This window comes from Neovison vison, chromosome 2 (assembly GCF_020171115.1).
Source record: "Neovison vison isolate M4711 chromosome 2, ASM_NN_V1, whole genome shotgun sequence".
In the NCBI taxonomy this organism is placed as follows: Eukaryota; Metazoa; Chordata; class Mammalia; order Carnivora; family Mustelidae; genus Neogale; species Neogale vison.
In genome coordinates, this window is record NC_058092.1 from 206,211,626 (window position 1) to 206,232,488 (window position 20,863).

Consider the following 20,863-nt stretch of genomic DNA (forward strand, 5'->3'; position numbering starts at 1 on the left):
GGAAGGTTTGTAGATTTAGATTTTTTTTTCATTTTCTTTTTTTGCCTGGTGGCTGAGTCATGCACAGAATAAGCTACAAACCCATACTATTTTTGAAGATGGAGTTCAACGGCTAGTGATTTACCATAAGGGCATATATGAACTGATCCCCTCAATTGCTTGGTAGGTGGAAGGGGCAAGAAAAGAAGAAAAACAAAGATGAGGGAAAGACATTTTGTGAAGAAAACAATAATCAGTAACCTGGTTAGTTCACTGAGGTCCCAATATTTGAAGAGCAAAACATAACTTCTGAAGGCTCCTATGAGCTTTGGATAATAATTGTCCTTTCTTTGTCCCCAAATCATGTCTCTGTCCTTGGTACACAGAACACACTTGACTTTCACAGTATTCCAGCACCTGGCTGACTTCTCCATCAGGCCCAGGGATGAGAATTAATAACTGGTGGAATGGGCACAACATCAGACTGGACCACAGAGGGACCAATGATTTGTAAACAGGCCTCCATGATGCTTCCAGGGACAATGTACTACCCGAACTTGTATGCAGATTTCACAAATAATTCAAATAAATTTTACCTTAAAAAAATGAGACTGCTTTCATTTCTTTAATATCTAAAATCATACTTTAAAAATTTTTTATACTGGAAAATTTCAAGTCTACAAAGAAGCTGACTAGTACAATGCATATCAGTATATTCTTCACCTAAATTCACCAATGAATAATTTTCTAATTTGTTTTATCTCCTTATCTGTACATGTGTGTATAATGGTTTGTGTATATATATGTTGTGTGTATGTATTGAACTAAATGAAAGTTACGGATGTCAAGACCTTCACCCCTACTTCAGTCCACACGTCCCCAAAATGAGGACATTTTATTCACAATACTAATGTCATCTAATTTACAATTCATTTTCAGTTTTTCCCTTTTAGCTTCCCAAATGTCTTTCATGGCTTTCTTTTTAAAAATCCAGAATCTAATCGGTTGGTGTGATATTATGAGAGGTTTCAAAAATCCTCATCCTCAACAATGTTTCACTTGATGGTCCTTTTTTTGTTGTTTTTTAAAAGATTTTATTTATTCATTTGAGAGAGAACACAGAGGGAGGGTGAGAGGGAGAAGCAGACTCCCCACTGAGCAGGGAGCCCATGTGGGGCTCGATCCCAGGACCCTGAGATCATGACCTGAGCAGAAGGCAGACGCTTAACCAACTGAGCCACTCAGACACCACTCACTTGATGGTTGAATTATTAAATTTTAAAAATGTTATCAAAGTTTTTAATTTGTTAGCTGGCATCCACCAGCTTTACCATCCACCATCCCTCTCTCTCTCTCTGAGCATCGCTATGGAGAGTGAGACTATGAACTGTTACATTCAATGTGTTATAGTCCAAAATGTGCTTTTGATACTTAAAGCACCTCAAATTTGGCCAATGGAAGACTCATCAGGGTGGGTCTGTCTTCATTCTGTGGTTTCTAGCACAAGATGCCTTGAGCTCACCTTGTACTTACCATGCCCCAGACCTAGAATCAACCACTTCTTCCAGGACCTACTTATGCCATGAGTAGGTCACCCATCCACATGGTTCAATTCTCCAAATATTCATGAAGTATACAGCAAGTTCTCCCTTGAACTCCACCTCTCTCTTCATGGACAGACAGCTGATGTTACTAGTTTCTTGTGTCCTCTTCCAGATAGAGTTTACCTAATAGAACAAAGGCACAGATAAATACCCCGATTCTTTCCTAACATTTTACCTCAAATGATAGCATATTACACTCACTGTGTTCGTCTGTCATCAGACTTGGAGAGATGCCTATGACTCCAACCCCAAAAGACTAGGAGACTTTAGGCTAAGTTTCAGATTTTCAGAAAGTTCAGGGAGGATGATTGACCAAAGCTGCACTGACAACGCTCACATGCTATTCCTTGAATATTCGTCCCTCTCTAGGTTCTTTGACAACTTCTCATTTTTCAAACATCACTTCCTTGGAGAGTACTTTCCGTTCCTTAACACGCCCCCTCCCCCAACTAGGTGACGTCCCTGGTTATTAGGTTTCGGATCATTATGTACTTCTCCTTCCTAGCACACACATAAGTCACAGCATTAAAATTTGTTTCCTGCCTCCATGAGGAACGGAACTACATCTGTCTTGTTCACTGCTGCCACATAGTAGTTGCTCAACAGAAATGTGCGCAGTGAAACTCGAACGCGGGCCAGCCGGCTTCCAGTTCACTCTTCTTTCTTCGGCAACCCCGCTTTAGTTGGTGAAATTGTTCCAAGATGTAAATAAAACATCTCAATAGGAAAAGCTGGGAAATGTGTATTTCCATGATTAATGGAGGACCTTAGCAGAAACTGCTCACCGCGAGGTGTGACTACCGCAGGAGGGCGTCAATCAAGAAAATGCCCCCTTGGCCCTCAGGCGAGTGGAGCTGCACAGAGCCGAGGCCACAAGGCGTAGAGCTACGGATTCAATAGAAAACACGTGCAAAACGGGAAAGCGGTGCTGCGCGCAGCTGCGACCCCCAGGACCCGGGGATAGGGGACACAGAGCAACTCCCATTGGGGCGGAGAAGGCTGCACAACTTCTACCCGGCACTGTAAGACCCAGGCTTTCCCCTGATTCCTTCCCAAAGCGGCTTCTGCCAGCGACCTCATGGAAGTGGCCGAGTGCGGGGAGCCCACAAATGCAATGGGCTGGAGCGGCCACGAGCCCGGCGCACCCGAAGTCTCGTCCTCCTTACGCCAACTGGGACGTAGCTAAGGGCTAGAGCTCTCTCTTTGGAGCCGCCTCAGGAACTCGGGGCACTCTCCCGCTACGAGCTCCGGAGATGCCCCAGGCAACAGCCAGTGCCACCGTTACTCCAGGGAGCGCGCCGACAGGGAGAATACTTTCAGGCCGGCGAAGGGGCGACTCTGCCGGTGGCCTCTCCGCCTGTCCGGCTCAAGCCTAGCTGCCCCGAGCCTGGGGCCGGCTACTGCCACCCTGGGCCCGGGCCCGGACAAGTGCCCCCCGAGTTTCGGCAGAGTTGCCTCCGGGCAGGAGCTGGGACTACTTGAGTCCGTGTTCCAGGCGCTACTTTCTTCCTGTCTCCTCACGACGGACGCGGCCTTAGGCTTCCTTCGAGGGCTTTCCTGGCCAGGGTGCCTGGCGCCCGGAGCGACGGCGGCGGCAGCCGGGCACCGAGGCGCAGGGTCCCTGGAGCCTAAGGCGAGCGCGTCCCGGGGGGCGGGAGCTCGGCCGGCGGGGGCGGGCCGAGGGTGGGGGCGGGAGGCGGCTCCCGGGGCCCCGCGCCATTGGCCGCAGGGACCGGCGGCAGGAAGGGGCCAGAGAGCGCGGCCCCACCCCGTGGCCAGCAGAGCCTATCGCCGGGAGCGCGGAGCGCGGATAAATGTAGCGCCGCTGCGCGGGCCTCCAGCTCTCCGAGGGGCCGGAGCGCAGCGGAGCCATGCAGTACCCACACCCCGGGCCGGCGGCGGCGGCGGGCGCCGTGGGGGTGCCGCTGTACGCGCCCACGCCGCTGCTACAGCCGGCGCACCCGACGCCGTTCTACATCGAGGACATCCTGGGCCGCGGGCCCGCCGCGCCCACCCCCGCCCCCACGCTGCCGTCCCCCAACTCCTCCTTCACCAGCCTCGTGTCCTCCTACCGGACCCCGGTGTACGAGCCCACGCCGATCCACCCCGCCTTCTCGCACCACTCCGCCGCCGCGCTGGCCGCCGCCTACGGACCCGGCGGCTTCGGGGGCCCTCTGTACCCCTTCCCGCGGACGGTGAACGACTACACGCACGCCCTGCTCCGCCACGACCCCCTGGGTAAGGCGGCCGGGGTCATGGCGGGGCCGAGCCGCGGCGGCGGCGAGGAAGGCGCCACCCGGCAGGTGGCAGCGTCCAGGAGGCGGCGGGGGCGGAGGGGGAGGCAATAGAAAGTTGTGGCAATAGCGATCGAAAAGCGGCTCTCGGGCGCGCGCGGGGACAGGAGGCGCGGGCCCCAGTGGCGCGCGGCCGGGGCTGACCGCACTGTGACTCAGATTGGTTTTCCTGCACCTTGCAGGCGTCGGGGCGCGCGGGCCCGGGCGAGACCTCTGGCACGGCCCCGGAGGCTGGCGGCCCAAGGCAGCCCCGGGCGCGCGGGTCGCTCGGGGTGGGGTCCTCTTAGCTGGAGGGACCGGGAAGGGAGTGCCAAGGCGCCCCGGACCAGCCCTGCAGGGTAGGGATAGCTGCTGGGCCCCCGTGGTTACGAGGCTGGACCTGGTTCAACAAGCTTGTGCAGTGAAAGAGCCTGACCCTTTCCGTTCATACAGGAAATCTTGAGTTCTCGATAGGAGTAAATCTGGTTTCAGAAGCTGTTAAGTGTTTTCCTGGCTGCATGAAGCAGACCCTTCCCCCGGAGTAGTGCACGCTGCTGATTATTTTATCGACATCCTCAATACAGACAAATTCAGGAAACACTCGACTTCTGATAGCCGGGATCCGTTTTTCTGATATTGTTCATTTCCTCTGTGTGGGATGTGACTTTATGGCAGCTAAAATAACCAGTTGCTTCCTTTTTTTCCCCCTCCCCGAAGCTGTTTTGCACTAGTCTGAAGCCTGACGTAAGCAAAATCTGGAAAAAAAAAACAACAATGCCAGCTTTCAAAGTGTTTGGGGGCAGGCCTGCAGACCGACGGACCGACGGACTGACAGACTTGTCTTTGAAGTAGGAAAGGCAGCCAGGACACCTAGGGCATATGGTATTCGCGAGGCTTGCCCCCTCAACGATCGGCCTAAGAAATAAGCCAACGGTGACCCGCACTCTGGGTGGCCCTTCGCGGCTCTGGCATCTGAAGCCCCCCTGGGTGGGGGGAAGATAAAGAAGCGGGGCTCCTTTTCCTTTGGGCCCCCAGGGTTTTAAATTTACTCTCTGCTGTTGGCAGCTTCCGTGGGGACCCTAGAGACAAACTAACATTTTAATGCCTTCATGTTAATGACGCGGCCTCTAGTTCAGCCCTCTAACCTCCTTCCTCATCGTTAAGATTTGAAGGGGATTATATTTTAGCCTTTTTTTTTTTTGTTTGTTAAAGTGACTGTCTATTTGGTTCCAGCTTCGAGGGTTCGGTGCGGTGGCCCCGGCGTGGCTCTTTGGGCCTGCTGGGGCGGGAGCGGGACCCTCAGCGGGGCCGGGCCTGGGGCGAACGTTTTCACAGAGCGCGCCCTGCGTTTCCTTGGGTTACTGCTGGGACCGCGCTGGAGGAAGCAAAGGGCTTTTCGAGATAGACCAACAGGAAACACATTGACGGAAATGTTGCCATAGCCCACGGGGTAGCTTTAACTGGCCGCCCCCGCCGCCGGGTGTGAAATCAGAGGAGGCCGCAGAGCGCTGGGACCAGGATTGGAAGCTCCGCGAGCGGACTCACGTCGGCGCCCGGGCCTACGGGCCTCCCGAGCAGGGTCCCTTGGGCGGCGCCCGGCCGGGACGCCTTGGGGAGTGGAACAGCCCGGGTCCTCCCCAAGACACGCACTCGGGTCTTTGAAAGTGCGGCTCACCAGGGAGAGAGCCTGGAGGTGCAAAAAGTTCTGTAGAAACTCGAGAGTGACTTCTTAAAGAGTGTCGTGGTATTTTAGGCTCGGTTTATAGTGGCTGTTACTTGGGGCTCCAAAGATTTGTGCGTTTGAAATCAGCTGTGGGTGTGATGGCTGTTTGTGTGCGTCTGTGAGTAAACAAGGCGGTCTACGTGCCTGTGCTGTGTCGTTGTGTGTGCCTACGGGTTCTTGGGTATGCATGTGTCTTGGTGCGAACGTATTGGGTCCTTGTGGGTGGGTGTATGCGAACAAGTCTGGCTGAGTGTCCTTCTGCGTCTCCTACTCCCCTTTGTCACCTCTAGGGCCTGGCCGCTCCAGGGCTGTCCCTAACCGCTGCTCTCGCTGCCCACAGGCAAACCCCTGCTCTGGAGCCCTTTCTTGCAGAGGCCTCTGCATAAAAGGAAAGGCGGCCAGGTCAGGTTCTCCAACGACCAGACCATCGAGTTGGAGAAGAAGTTTGAGACCCAGAAATACCTCTCTCCGCCCGAGAGGAAGCGTCTGGCCAAGATGCTGCAGCTCAGCGAGAGACAGGTGAGCGCGCCTGCGAGGCTCGGGGCAGAGGCCTGGGGCGGGGGTCGGGGGCGGAAGACCGACATGTAGCCATCCGTGCGCTCGGGCGTGCCGCGTCGCGCTGTCCAACGCCCGGAGCTCCGGCCGGCTGGTCAGTGGCTCAGCAGCTTCAACGTGACGCCCCATGTCGCGTGGGTTCGTGGCAAGTATTTTTTCTCTCTCCTGTAGGTTAAAACCTGGTTTCAGAATCGACGCGCTAAATGGAGAAGACTGAAACAGGTATCGACATGGCTCTGTTTCTAGGGAAATAAATATTTTTATCATGTTATCTCAATGCGGGGCCTGTTATGGGTTGTATGCAAAAGTCATTTGAGAGACTATTTAACCTCTTCACCTTGATTAAAAAGGCAAATAGTCCTGCTGAAATTCAGGATGAGTTGCTCAGGTGGCAGTAATGCTAAAAGCACCTAATGCAGTTGCTATATCAATTATGCTTGGGTTTTCACACACTGGCTGGTAAAACTCCGGGCTAATTGTTTTATAAACCCCATATGTTGTTTATCTAATTAACGCAGGAAAGATAAAGTAATTGACAGTAAATGACTTAAGCAGTTATCTTTGGGAGAAAATTGTTTCTTCTATTTACACAGCCATAATAAAACCAGGCAGAGCTCAAGGGTAAATATAAGGAAATAAACACCTCTAAGTCTTGTTTGCACTGCTTTTTTTTTTTTAAGAAGAATTAAATATCAAAGAGTTTAAAATTATTTCCCATCTAATTCCAGCTCTTAAAATGAGTATTAGACCCACAAAAGAATATACAAGCCTATTTGGAAAGTAGTTTAAAGTTACTAACAGTCTTTTTTCCAATGACCTTGTTACGCAAGATGTGATAAAAAGTAAAGGCTAATTCAGTTTTTGAAAAACCTCAATTGACTTAAATCTAAAGATCTGCTTTTGATGTGCCAATGTGGGTGTCTTCTCCAAAGTTATCTGACAATTGCTTTAATTGTTCATTTGCTAGTGTGTATAGAGATTAGAATAAAATATTTTTGAAAACCATAATACGAGTGGGGAAATTGAAAGCAGTGTGCATTTTTAAATTTGGTGATCATAACTTTTTCATTAGAAATAAGATGATGTCACAAAGAGCACTTTGAGACAGAAAATAAATTTCCCATAATTTCATTATTTTAACATGATTTAAAAATCTGTAGATTCCCTCTCAATCTGACCTTGTACATCTATTTGTTACTTAGTTGCAAGCCTGGTGAATATATTATTCTATAGTCTTGCTATAAAAAACCCTTTGGGAATATTTCTTTGTAGTGTTTATGTCTATTTTAGACAAACAGAATTAAAAATTCACTCACTTATTCAGTTCTTGGTCAAAGTCTTGACTGCAGTTTACCAGGGATTTTTAAACTAGTGGTTCCTGGGGCACCTGGGTGGCTCAATTATTGAAGTGTCTGCCTTCGGCTCAGGTCATGATCCCAGGGTCCTGGGATGGGGCCCCACCTTGGGCTCCCTGCTCGGCAGACAGCCTGCTTCTCCCTCTCTCCAGTGCTTGTGCTCTTTATCTAGTCTTTAAAAAAAAAAAAAAAAAAAAAAGTTGTTCCTTTGTAATATGGCAATATAGTTTCCAGAAATATCCCCTGGATTTTAAGTTAATTGTAGTTAATTTCCTCCCTTTACAGTTGGCAGCATTCTTCCAGTCATGCATTTTTACCTTTGCCATGATTTTGTAACTCGTTAAGCGTATTTTTAAGTTTATAAATTTACTCCAGAAAATGGATGATAAAGGATTCAATTTCGTAATTTTGAAACTTTCCCTTAATTCACTACTTAGCATTCATATTTTCTGAATGTCTGGAAGACCCTTTTAACCTGCAAGGTTTAAAAATACTCGAAGAATGAAGTTAGTGTGTACTTGTAGTGATCTAATCTCTCTTTCCTCTAAACTTTTAAGAATTTTGAGACCATGAGGATGGGCTGGAGCTAACTGTACATTTGACACAATACAGTTATATTTGTGACTGGTTGTTCTTATCTGGCAAGAGAATGATCTTTCTTTGATATGACAGGCACTTTTCTTCCAAAATGACAAAAAAGCACAAGTATGTATTTTCTGAATAAAGAATATAGGTGAAAGCAATAGATAAACTAAAGATTTTAAAGGTGATAGAGAATGAAAACACATTTTGATTTATGTCTCTTATGTCTTCATATTTCACAAGCCTACCAATTTCCACTTTCATTCCTTTCATTCAGGAGAACCCTCAAAGCAATAAAAAAGAAGAACTGGAAAATTTGGACAATCCCTGTGACCAGAGGCAAGACTTGCCCAGTGAGCAGAATAAAGGTGCTTTGGATAGCTCTCAATGTTCACCCTCCCCTGCCTCCCAGGAAGACCTTGAATCAGAGATTTCAGAGGATTCTGATCAGGAAGTGGACATTGAGGGCGATAAAGGCTATTTTAATGCTGGATGATGATCACTGACATTGGCACATTCAGAAAACTGGACTTTGGACTAACGTTTGCTACAGAAAATCTCCGTAGACATACTGAAAAGCTATGAGAAAGGGAATAATTTTCTGGTATTCTGGAAATCTGAAATATTTAGTGGCTCGCTAAGCAGCAAACTTACACTGAAACCTTAATTTTGACTTAAATGGTTTATGTACTGATTGTAGGTTATATGATGAAGGGACTCTTCACTGTTTAAATTCCCCCCTTTTAAAGAAGTAAATTTTTTTTCTATTTATAAAAAGCAATTTTGAACAGTTTGTTAAATTTTTAAGTTATAACTAAAGATTTTAATAAGATCTTCTTGAATGACTTTTTAATCTGTATCTACATCCCACTTAATGGAAAAGCAAAAGGGCACCTCAGATCCAGAGGTATGCCTTGGTAAAGGGGCCCATATTTCAGGCAGCCTTGGAATATTTTAAAAGGAACTTCCTTTACTTTTTATATTGTATTCTTATACTGCCTTAAATCCAATATGATCTCAGAGCTCCTGTGTAGGGGATGTGTGTGTGTTTTTGTTTTTGTTTTTTTGTCAGAGAGATATAGTTGATAAGAATCTTAAATGCTTGTTTTGCACTATCACTTAGTACCTTGTATGACCAAGGTGTTAAGGGAATAGTACAGGGCAATTCAAGCAGAGAAACTGACTTGTCGGTGACTAAAATTAATCACAGATGAACTGGAAGTAGCAGGTTAATTAAATGTAAGTAGACTGTAGATATTGTGTTTTATATCAAACTGTTTATAATGTGTGTATATATAATTGTTCACTGTAAAAAAAAAATGACCAAAATGGTGTTTTTTTAAAATGAGTAACTTGTGTATAAAATAAACCCGTCAATGGGACGACTGACCTCGAGGGGCCTCTCATTCTAGTGAAACAAACGCACACCTCTCACCTTTCCTTTCAGCGCCTCCCAGGTCCGGGTGCCGTGCTGTGCTGGGCTGGGCGCGGGGGGCGCGGGGGCGCGGGGTAGCTGGCGGGTGGGCCCGGGGAAGTAGATTTGGAACTTTCCCTCCAGGGGAAGGGGAGCTGGGGGCGGGGGAGGAGTGCGACGCGTGTGCGTCGTGGCAGGGGGAGATTCCCGGCTTCGGACCCTGAGCGCGGCGGTTCTGAGACCCCCGCGCGCCAGGTGTCTGGAAAAGCCCGGGCCGAGGCCGGCTGCGCCGGGGAGCGCGGGGCCGCCGAACCCCATCGATTTGCCTCGGCTCCCAGGCTGGCCCGGGCCGCCGTCCTTGACCGGCGTGAGTCAACACTGCGTCATCCCTTGGCGGCTAAGCCCGGGTAGGGGGGTCCGCGGAGGGGGTGAGGGGGGTAGCCTGCCGGGGGAGAGCGGGGCGGTAGCTGGTGTGGAGACCGCGGGTTTCCAGTTTCGGCGAGCGTCACAAGCGCCCGCAGAGCTTCTCGAAACTCTTGACCAACCGTGTCGCCAGAGTTTCTGACTTGGTAGGTCTGGGGTGGGACCGGGAATTTGCACTTAAGCACGTGCTCAGGTGATGTCAGAGCTGCTGGGAGGAGGACCGTGCTTTGAGAACCGCGGTTCTAAGGCGCTCCTCGAGTAGAAGCAGGTGGGCCCGCATACCCCCTCATCCCCTCCCACCTGCTTCGCTTCTCCCAATAACTCCAACCAATGTAGGAGCAGGGGGCCGGGAGGAATGAAATGGAGAAAGTGGGAAGAGGGGCGGGGCGTCTAGGCCGGTGGGAGCCAGAGTCGGCTGTGGGACCCTGGCAGGCCCGAGGAAGGGCTACTGTGAGAGGGGAGAATGGCAGTGCCAGGTAAGGTGGGGTGTGGGGCTGAGAGGAAGGATGGCCTGAGGTTTCTGGCTGGCCCAGCTGCTTGCCTAGTGGAGCCCTCGGGTTCCTGACATTCCAGGAAAATGACATTCTAGGCCTGTTGGGGGAGAGATCCGGAAATCTCTTCCTCTAGTCTGGGCCTGCATGGAAGCCTCTAGTTGTTTGTGGCAGTGGGTGCCTCCTGACTGAGGGCCCCTGGTGGAATGACTCTGCCCCTGGCGTGGCTGACCAGGGCTATGTTTCCCCAGACATGGGCACTCCAGTGAAGACAGAGTGAAAAGGTTATTGCTTTTAGGGAGTTGTTACAGCCTGCCTTCTTAGATTCCAAGAAGGCCCCTGGAAATGCCTGCAAATTTGAATTTCTGAGAAAACTAGCACCAGGTCCTTAAGCAGAGAGGTGTGAATAGGCCTGGAAGTTTAATAATTTGGGTTGGAGTTTCAGTTCTTGGCCTCAGTTCTCTCCTCTGTGGAATGGAGATGGTTTAGTTGACCTATGTGATCCTTTCCAGCCCCCAAATTCCCAACTCAGTTCAAGCTCTTTATTATCTGTGTCTTCTCAGTTTTGGAGCCCAAAGTAGACCTAGTAGCTGAGGCTCCAAACTCTCAGATTCTGCCTGACAATTTACCTCTAGGTTTCAAGGGTCATAATCAGTCTCGTTGGAAAATGGGACTGTCTATCAGACTTTTGGAGAATGGGAGGCTTGTGGCCTACTAATTGAATTAAAGCAATCCTGAAATCAGTTCGTGTGTGTTTCGCTCTTGGAGATAACCTCTGGTTAATGTTTATTCTTGAGAATAACTGTATCATGATGATGAGGCTGAGAAATACAGGTTTATGTATTGATTGACACTAGAAAAGTTGAAGGGTGAAATACTGTTTTAAAGTAGACAGTTTCTTGAATTCAGGGTGTTTTCTAGCTTAAAGTTATTCCTAACCCTTCTTCCAGTTGCTCATATTCTGAATCTAAACATAGTCTTAAGAATCAAGAGTATGTACACCAGAGAAGTACGTATTCTTAGGGTACGGGTTGGCATTAACTGTTTTCAAAATGTCCCATTGCAGATTGCCAATGGATATTTACAAATTCTTCCTACAGTCCAGGCATTTTTTCATTTGTTTGTCTTTTGGCTATTTCATGTTGAAGCAGCATGTATGACCTTTACAGCACAACTCCTGTCTTGTTTTTAACTCTTTTTATCAGGAGATTCAACTTGAAAACGGTTATCATTTAGCAGAAAGACAAACAGAAAAGCACATTTTTGTAAGCAAAACGTTAATGATTGGAAGAATTGCCCTAATTTCACCATGACAGTGTGTGATTAATCCTCTGGGTCATGTACTTATACTTTAAGTTATTCAGTTCGTTGGTCTTTGATATTCAGAAGCCTTTCTAACTTAATAGGATATTGATTTTGTTGGATGATGTACTTTGACTCTTTAAACAACATCACTTTTAGGGATGACTAGTCCGCTGTGTAGTATTTTATTTAGAGAACTATTGCATAAGGTTTCTTTTTCTTACTTTTTATGGTTTTCTCAGGGTGAAAGCTGATAAAACATCTTGTGGGAAAAGAGGAAACCATCTCTGATAGTGAAAGTACCTATTCTCTTTCAACATTTCTGACAACCTTTTTTTTTTCCCTTTGGTGGTTTCATTGCTGTGAATATTCATTTTACTTAATGGAGGCAGGGCAGAGATTCAAGAAAATGTATTTGGACTTGGGGGAAATGCACTTTGTTGAGGATAGACTTCCCTTACCAAAATTCCCATTCCAGTTACACGGCCTTGTGGAACTCAGGTTCAAAAGCCCACCCTTTCGATTTTTCTTTAAAATCTAACAATCCATGATCTTTTAACTCTGTGAGTGGAGGTGAGACTTTTGTGACTCTTGACAACATGGGACAGAATGTGGAGAACCAGTTACCCAGGATGCTTCTAAGTGGTTAGGAATCTGGTATCTTGTAGTAAAAATAATCAGATGTTGTCCCAACATTTCCCTTCCTTCACTTTGGTTTTCATGAAATTCCAGCTGGACTCTGTATTTGTCTAATGGAATTCTGTTCCTTGAATCATTTTTTGGTATTGTTGTTAAATCCAAAAAACAAGCATTTTGGAGATTCCTGTCACCCACCAAAATATCCGAGATCCAAGGTTCAAAATTGCAGCTACCCCTTCAGGTGTGGCTGAGAGGACCCCAATGTCAGGAATTATACGATCATGGCTAAGAGCCGGGCTGGAAGAATGGCTCTTCCATTCTTCCATTCCCAACCATTCTGGTTGGGGGCCTTGGGAAATGTGAATTCTCAGTGCAGTTCCTAGAGAGGTGAGCTCTTCACCTGAGAGCAAACATCATCCCTGGGATACAGTGGGCGCCAAGTGTTAGCTAGAAAAACTAGAAAGCCCTCACTGACTCCCTTCTTTTAAGGTAGCTCTTTGATTCGTTGTAGTTGGTGGTAAAGCTCTTCAGTCGGATGTACACAAATCTCTGCAGACAATGGAGAGGGCTGCGGGGAGGAGACCTTGGAGCTGGCAAAGGCATTTCCTGTCTGCGGAGGATCTTGACTTTGGAACATCCGGCGATTGCCGCGAAGTTTTCGAGGGGGCTGAACACTTTTCCGTGTAGCTACTTAAAAAAAAAAAAAAAAAAAAAGAAAAGAAAAGAAAAAAGAAAAGGGGAGGGAGGGTCACTGCCAATTTCAAGCGATTTTCTAGATGAAAGCCAATGAGACGGCTTCTCATTTAAAAAAGAAGAAGAAGAAAAAGAAGAAGAAGAAAGAAAGACAGAAAGGAAGAAAGAAAAAAAGCATATTTTCTAATCATTAGAATTTTTTCTAATTTGAAAGGGAAGTTTGGTATCATTCAGAATCTTATTCAAAAATCTCATCACCCTCCAAAGACAACTGCAGGAAAATGTTAACGGTACGACCCTCCCAAGATACTTGCAGGAAGAGAAATGCCTGTTGAGTTTGTCTCCATGAAACTTGTTTATATTTTTCTTTTGTAGTTTAATTCTGCCCTTCATCCTTCCTTGCCTATTTGTTTCTTTTTAATCATTTCCTTTCTCCACTCCACCTACTCGCACCCCCCCGCCCCCTTTCAGGATTTCTCTTCCTCATTCATTTTATTTCCCCATTAAGAATAAAAAATGACTAGTCTCAGTTCTTTAGATGTCACAATTAGGGCCAAGATTTTCTTCAAATAAACAGAAATGTTCAGTTTTCAGATGGAAATTCTAGGTTTGAGGAAGATGTTGCTAGACTCCTAATACACTACCCTCATCCCTCCAAAGTTCTTTAGTTAACCTCCCCACCCGCCCACCCCCCCCACCCCCGCTTTTGGACCAGGATATGTAATAATAGTGAAAGTAATGATATTTGTCCCTCTGGAATGCCTGGGTGGCTCGGCTGGTTAAGCATTCCACTCTTGATCTCAGATCAGGTCTTGAGCTCAGGGTCCTGAGTTCAAGACCCACCTGGAGCCTATTTAAGAAAATAATAATATTTATGCCTCTAGGAGTTAAGCCCTGAGTAGGGTTGGGATGTGATGGGCGTGATGGGGGGGGAGGGTAGGGAAGGAGAGTGGGTTGGGGTTGCGGGTGTGTGTGTGCTAGAGATGAAAGAGGGCAGGGAGTAAGTATGACTAGAATCTTCAGAGGTTTATGACTCCCAGAATTTTGAAGAAGTGATTATGGAGTGGTATTGTCCGCCTCCAGTCACGCAGATCTCTTGGCTTTTTTTTTTTTTTTTTAAGATTTTATTTATTTGACAAACAGAGATCACAAGCAGGCAGAGAGGCAGGCAGGGAGCCCAGTGCGGGGCTCAATTCCAGGACCTGGAGATCTGAGCCGAAGGCAGAGGCTTAACCCACTGAGCCACCCAGGTGCCCCTCTCTTGGCTTTTAGATTTGCACTTTCCTCCCTCTGGAATTCTCTTCCCCCAGAAAACCTGAGGGCTGGCTCTCTCAGGTCCCCCAGGCTTGGACTTCCCTAGCCACCCTAAAATCACTGTCTAAAATCACAACGCCCTCTTCTCATTCCCCTCCCACAATTTGCTTTCTTTTATTTCATTTACTGTAATTTTCATTTATTAGCAGAGAGCCCGATGCGGGGCTTGATCCCAGGACCCTGAGATCATGACCTGAGTCAAAGGCAGAGGCTTAACCACTGAGCCACCCAGGCGCCCCAATAAATAAAATTTTTAAAATGTTAAAAAAAAAATCTGGATGGACTTACAATACAGTATAGGAGATATGCAGTTTCTGTCTGTGTAGCCCATCATTCTATTTTGCCAGGAAACCAATAAACTGGAGCATGATTCCAGTTTTCTGAGGACCCAAGCATTATAAAATATGCTTCATGCTTTTCAAGGTGTTAAAAAAAGTTCTGCCACTGGTCTGTGTTGTTCGGTGTTCTTATTAAATTTTTTTAAAGAAGATTTTATTTATTTATTTGACAGAGAGATCACAAGTAGATGGAGAGAGAGGCAGTCAGAGAGAGAGAGAGGGAAGCAGGCCCCCCACTGAGCAGACAGCCCAATGCGGGACTCGATCCCAGGACCCCGAGATCATGACCCGAGCCGAAGGCAGCGGCTTAAACCCACTGAGCCACCCAGGCACCCTCGGTGTTCTTATTAAATACAGTGTTAAGTACTATTACATTTACTCCCCGTCTGACTCACCGATGAATTTTCCACAAGTAGCAAGGGCTTACTGTAGCATCCGTTGCATCTAGCACTGTGTTTGGCATGTGGTAAGCTTTTAATAAATGTTGTACCACAGAATGAAGAGTGAAAACCATTTGCCTTCCCCAGTGGAGAGGGGAGACATTTCTCCCCCTTTCTTTTTTTTTTTTTTTTTAAAGATTTTATTTTATTTATTTGAGAGAGAGAGACAGTGAGAGAGAGCATGAGCGAGGAGAAGGTCAGAGAGCGAAGCAGACTCCCCATGGAGCTGGGAGCCTGATGTGGGACTCAATCCCGGGACTCCAGGATCACGCCCTGAGCCGGAGGCAGTCGTCCAACCAACTGCGCCACCCAGGCGTCCCAATTTCTCCCCCTTTCTGAGTTGTGCACTGTTGTTATGTTTCCTACTCATTGGCCACAGGAACACGGCTTTCCTGGATGGCTCCAGGAGCACAGCAGAGAGCAGGACAGGGCCTGCAAGCCCTGGAGAATCTGCTGGGCTGCAGCAGGGGTGGGGTGGGGGGTGGGGTACTTGTTAAGTCTATTTAAGCCTACAAGCACTAAAAGAAGATGAGCTTCCCCCTCTTTTTACCGACATGAATATGAAGAGGAAGTGCTTTTGTGGGTTTGTATTGGTTGTTTTTCCCTTCAGATTTGGCAATTTCATTCAATTTCACATTCACACTTCTCAGTTTCAATCAAGAGGTTTGTTTGGAATATGCCTATTTTCCTGAAAACTGACACCATTTGTGGTTATTACTACTATTTTTATTGACATCATCCATTTAGCAGCTGGAAGCAGGAAAACTCAAATGTTTTAAAATGATTTCTTTAAGTATTTCATGGATTGCAAAGAAACAATTGTAGAAGGAACATAAAATGTGTTTGCTTCACAACCTGGTTCAAAGTTTTCGCCTTCCTTAGCTGCTTATGGAATCTGCATTACTACAGACCTTACATTAATTGTAAATTAGACCAGACTAATTCAATAAATGTTTAAAAAATGGCCCCTGAGTGCAGGCTCAGACGTCCAGAGGAAGTGGTTTCTTAGACACCTGCCTCCCATATAATGACTCGATGGTACGTAGGTGGAAGGGAGTGAGATAGTTATGATGATGTATGGTGCTGTTAATTAGTTAATTGAAAGTAACATTTTTGGCTTCACTAAGCAATTACTGACCTCATTAAGGTCTTTAAAATCACCCAAATGCCATTTTGCCTGAAGCAGGTGCCCCTCCTTTAGATGTTATTTCAGGCATTAAGAAAAGCACAGTGCTAATGGCAACCAGGGAATATAAGCCTGCCATTTCTGGAACATACTGTTCTGAATCTAAGCCATTATTCAGTATTATCTATCCTGTGTGAACATGAGACACTAAAATTTCTTTATATTTGTATGGTTTTACTTTTCAGAAAGTTTTTTGAAGTATCATGTTTACAAAATATGTATTTTTAACAAATGAAATCATTTTTTAAAATGGTGTCAATTTTATTTTTATTTCCATTTTTAAGGAAACTTCTTGTTAGAGTATAGCTTACATTCAAGAAGTTAACAATCATGGGTGTATGGCTCACAAAGTGATTGCCACATAACTGGAATCCATATAATGATACGGAACATGGAACTATTGGATCTCTAGAAGCACCCCGCCCTTTTTAAAAATTTATTAATGAGAGACGGAGAGACAGAGAGAGGCAGAGGCAGAGGGAGAAGCAGGCTTCCCATGGAGCGGGGAACCTGTTGCAGAACTTGATCCCAGGACCCTAGCTAGGTTCACGACCTGAACCCAAGGCAGATGCTTAACTGACTGAGCCACCCAGGCGCCCATAGAAGCCACCTTTTTACCGCTCTCTGGGTCATTGTCCCCAAGGCCATCCCAATGAAAACCACTATCCTGATCCTAAATTTTTTTTAAGATCTTATTTTTTAAAGATTTAATTTAATTATTTATTTACTTATTTTTAAAAGATTTTATTTTTATTTATTTGACAGAGAGAGTGAGGGAACACTTGCAGGGGGAGTGGAAGAAGAAGAAGCAGGGTTCCTGCTGCGCAGGGAGCCCCTGTGGGGCTTGATCCCAGAATCCTGGCATCAGGACCTGAGCAGACACTTAATGACTGACCCACCCAGGTGCCCCAAGATTTCATTTTTTTAAGTAATCTCTACACACAACATGGGTCTCAAACTCACAATCCTGAGTTCAAGAGTCGTATGTTCTATTGACTGAACCAGCCAGGAGCCCTGTCACAATCCTGATTCTAAACAGCATAGATTCACCTGCTGATTTTTGAACTTTATATAAATAGAATCCTGAAGTATGTTCTCTTTTGCCTCTGGCTTCTTTCACTTACTTTTTTTTTTTTTTTTAAAGATTTTATTTATTTGACAGAGAGAGAGACAGAGAGGAAACACAAACAGGGGGAATGGGAGAGGGAGAAGCAGGTTCCCCCACCCACCCAAGCAGGGAGCCCGATGCGATGAAGGGCTCTATCCCAAGGACCGTGGGATCATGACCTGAGCTGAAGGCAGATGCTTAACGACTGAGCCATCCAGATGCTCTTTTCATTTGCTTTTTTTGTTGGTAAAATTCATCCATCTTATTGTGTGATGTTATTTGCTCATTCCAGCTGTTGTGTGCAGTAGTTGATTGTATGAATTTTCATGCTACCTTAAATAATGCATCTGAACATAAAAACTACCATAAAATTTATGAACATTTAAAAATAATATCACATATTGTTCACATATTGTAACCAGGTGCTTATTTATTTAAAAGTCATGCTCAGTATGTAATTCTAAGAGTCCTAGATGCACAGGGGTGCCTGGCTGCCTCAGGTGGTTAAGTGTCTGCCTTTGGCTCAGGTCATGTTCCCGAGGTTCTGGGATCGAGCCCCACATCAGGCTCCCTGCTCACCCAGGAGCCTGCTTTTCCCCTTCCTCTGCTGCTTCCTGTTGCTTGTGCTCACTCACTCACTCACTCTCTCAAATACATAAATAAATAAATAACACATTAATATACATTAATATCTTAAATTTCAGTGGTTATACACTTGAGGTGTTGAAAGGTGCAAGGAGTCTCTCATTCCATGGGCCTTCTGGTAAGTTCCTGATCTAGGCTGCCTCTTCTACTTGCTCACAGTTCTAGGGTTGAGTCAAAGCTCAGTCTTAGAAAAGCCTATCACAGCTCACCCTAGGGAAGAGTTCTCAGGAAAGCATCCTCAGTTGATTACAGTTCTTCTATCAGATTATTAAATTAATTCAACCATTCCCTCCACAAACATTTACTGAGTACCTACTATGTGCCAGGGGACTTTGAGAAGCACTGGGTATATAAATTTGAGTAAGATGCAGTAGTGTGACTTTGAAGACCAGAGGGGGGGAAAAATATCCTTTGGATTTCCAATATTTAAAGACAACCCTTTTTCTGTTCCAAGTATAATTATGATTTTCTTGCTGAATAATGGTTCCATACCATTTCAGTTCCTGAGTTTGGCTTTACAAAAGCTCTTAACCAAACAGTCCACAGCAAAATGTTTAATGACACACGGACATTCCAAAGTTATAAATGATCACCTAAGGCAGCCCTGTTTATAGAATAACCTCCCAGCGGCCTCTTCTTTCCTCATTTTCATCCTTGGCCTCATATGCCTGCTTCATCCCCCCGTGTCATGTGGCTAGAACAATAATCAGTGCCCTGAGCAAATGACATTATCTGACATCCCATCCGCAGAGCTGTCATCTCTCCCTCACCATGTCCTTCCTTTCCCATAGAGGCTGTGCCTCAGCCATCTCATCTCATTTCATACAGGTGACTCTGCCACCCCAGACAGGTCTGTGGTTGGCCAGCTTTCTTCCTTCTCCTCAATCCCCCTTCTCTCTCTACATTTAACTCTTAATCTACCTGGAATTTATTTTGCCCCACAGTATGAAGTGAAGAACTAAATAAAAAAGTTCCTTAAAATATTTGAGTATCCCATTTATTTGGTAATCCTTACTTTATGGTCCTTTTTCTATATTAAATGTCTAAAAATATATTGACTTTTGGGTAACTTCTAATGCTCTTACAATTTGGTTTCTGTATTTCTTACATCTGTAGCTGAGTGTAAGGACCAGAATTTGTTTTCTGCAGCCCAAGAAGGAAAGCTCCTGGTCATCCTTCCATATAATCAACTTTCTCCTTCTCCCAAGGTGTGGGTTAGCTTTTTGAGTAAAGAGCTAACCTTCACATGAGATTCTACCATAACTGGGTCTTCCTGTTCATAACTCTTATAACACAGATAAAGGGGTTAGCAGAATGTACAAAGCACCGACTTTAAGAAGCACAAAATTTAGGACTCTTCATGTGCTTCCCTCTCTGAATCATCTGACATGGCAGAGCACGTACCCTCCCCTCCAGTCCATCCATATTTTAAATTATAATACTTAAGTGTATGTATTGGGCAAAGCTCAGATTAACAGAATAGCAAATTTACTGGAGGCTTATATTTTTTCAAATCTCTTAATATTTATAGTAAAGATAAATGTTTTCTAGATCTAATTAACAATTTTTATTTATTTAGGTGAAATCCGTATAATATAAAATTAATCACTTAAGGGGTGCCTGGGTGGCTCAGTGGGTTAAAGCTTCTGCCTTCAGCTCAGGTCGTGATCCCAGGGTCCTGGCATCATGCGGGGCATTGGGCTCTCTGCTCAGCGGGGAGCCTGCTTCCCTTCCTTTCTCTCTGCCTGCCTCTCTACTTACTTGTGATCTCTCTCTGTCAAATAAATAAATAAAATCTTAAAAAAAATTAATTACTTAAAAGTAAACAATTCAGTGGCATTTAGTGCAATCACAATGTTGTTGCAACTACCACTTTTATTCTGTTTCAAAATATTTCTGTTTTTCCAGTATAAAACCCTGTACCCAATAAGCAGGCACTTCCCCATTCCCTCTTTTGTCCAGTTCCTGGAAACCACCAATCTGCTTTCTTCTCTATGGGCTTATCTTTTTTGGATATTTCACATACATGGAATAATACAAGGTGTGGTCTTCTTTGGGTCTAGCTTTTAGAACATTAGCATAGTTTTTAGGTTCATCTGCACTGTAGCATGTATCAATATAGCATTCCTTTTTGTGGACGAATGATGTTCCTTTGTGTGTATATATAATTTGCTTATTCATTTACCAGTTGGTACATATTTGGATTGGTTCCACCTTTTGGCTATTGTGAATAGTGCTGCTATGAATATGTGTGTACAAGTATTTGAGTACTTGTTTTCAGTTATTTTCGGTGTGTCCCTAGGAGTAGAATTGCTGGGTCATATGGTAGTTCTTTGTTTAAAAATTTGAGGAACTGCCAGACTGTTTTGAATAGGAGCTATACCATTTTACATTCCCACCAGCAAAGTCAAAGGATTCCAATTTCTCCAACCTCATCAATACTTGTTATATTCCTTTTTTTTTCTTCAAATTAAGTCATCTTTGTCGAAGTGAGTGCTATTTCATTGTGGTTTTGATTTGCATTTCTCTAGTGGCTAATGATGTTGAATATTTTTTCCATGTGCTTATTTGCAATCTATATCTCTTCTTTGGAGAAATGTCTGTTCAAGTCTTTTATCCTTCTTAAATTGGGTTGTTTGCCTTTTTGTTGTTGAGTTGTAGGAGTTCGTTACATTTTCTGGATAAGCTAATCATATCATTTACTGATCTTTATCAGGTATATGATTTGCACTTATTTTTTCCCACAGCATAGGTTCTTTTCACTTTCTTGGTAATGCCCTTGAACATACAACAATTTTA

General features: G+C 45.3%; 1 protein-coding gene across 1 annotated transcript; it reads left to right on the plus strand.

The window, feature by feature from the left end:
* The first annotated feature begins 3,429 nt into the window (after positions 1-3,429).
* On the plus strand, positions 3,430-9,461 carry HHEX (hematopoietically expressed homeobox). The gene is made up of 4 exons (XM_044240113.1): positions 3,430-3,821; positions 5,920-6,098; positions 6,306-6,356; positions 8,349-9,461. Exons 1-4 carry the CDS (start codon positions 3,455-3,457, stop codon positions 8,565-8,567), a joined length of 816 nt encoding a protein of 271 aa, XP_044096048.1. The 5' UTR covers positions 3,430-3,454; the 3' UTR covers positions 8,568-9,461.
* The last annotated feature ends 11,402 nt before the right edge of the window (positions 9,462-20,863 follow it).

Coding starts and splice junctions, on each gene's coding strand:
- HHEX (XM_044240113.1), top strand. CDS start 3,455: ATGCAGTACCCACACCCCGGGCCGGCGGCGGCGGCGGGCGCCGTGGGG. Junction 6,099..6,305: donor TGCAGCTCAGCGAGAGACAG/GTGAGCGCGCCT, acceptor TCTCTCCTGTAG/GTTAAAACCTGGTTTCAGAA. Junction 6,357..8,348: donor AATGGAGAAGACTGAAACAG/GTATCGACATGG, acceptor CCTTTCATTCAG/GAGAACCCTCAAAGCAATAA.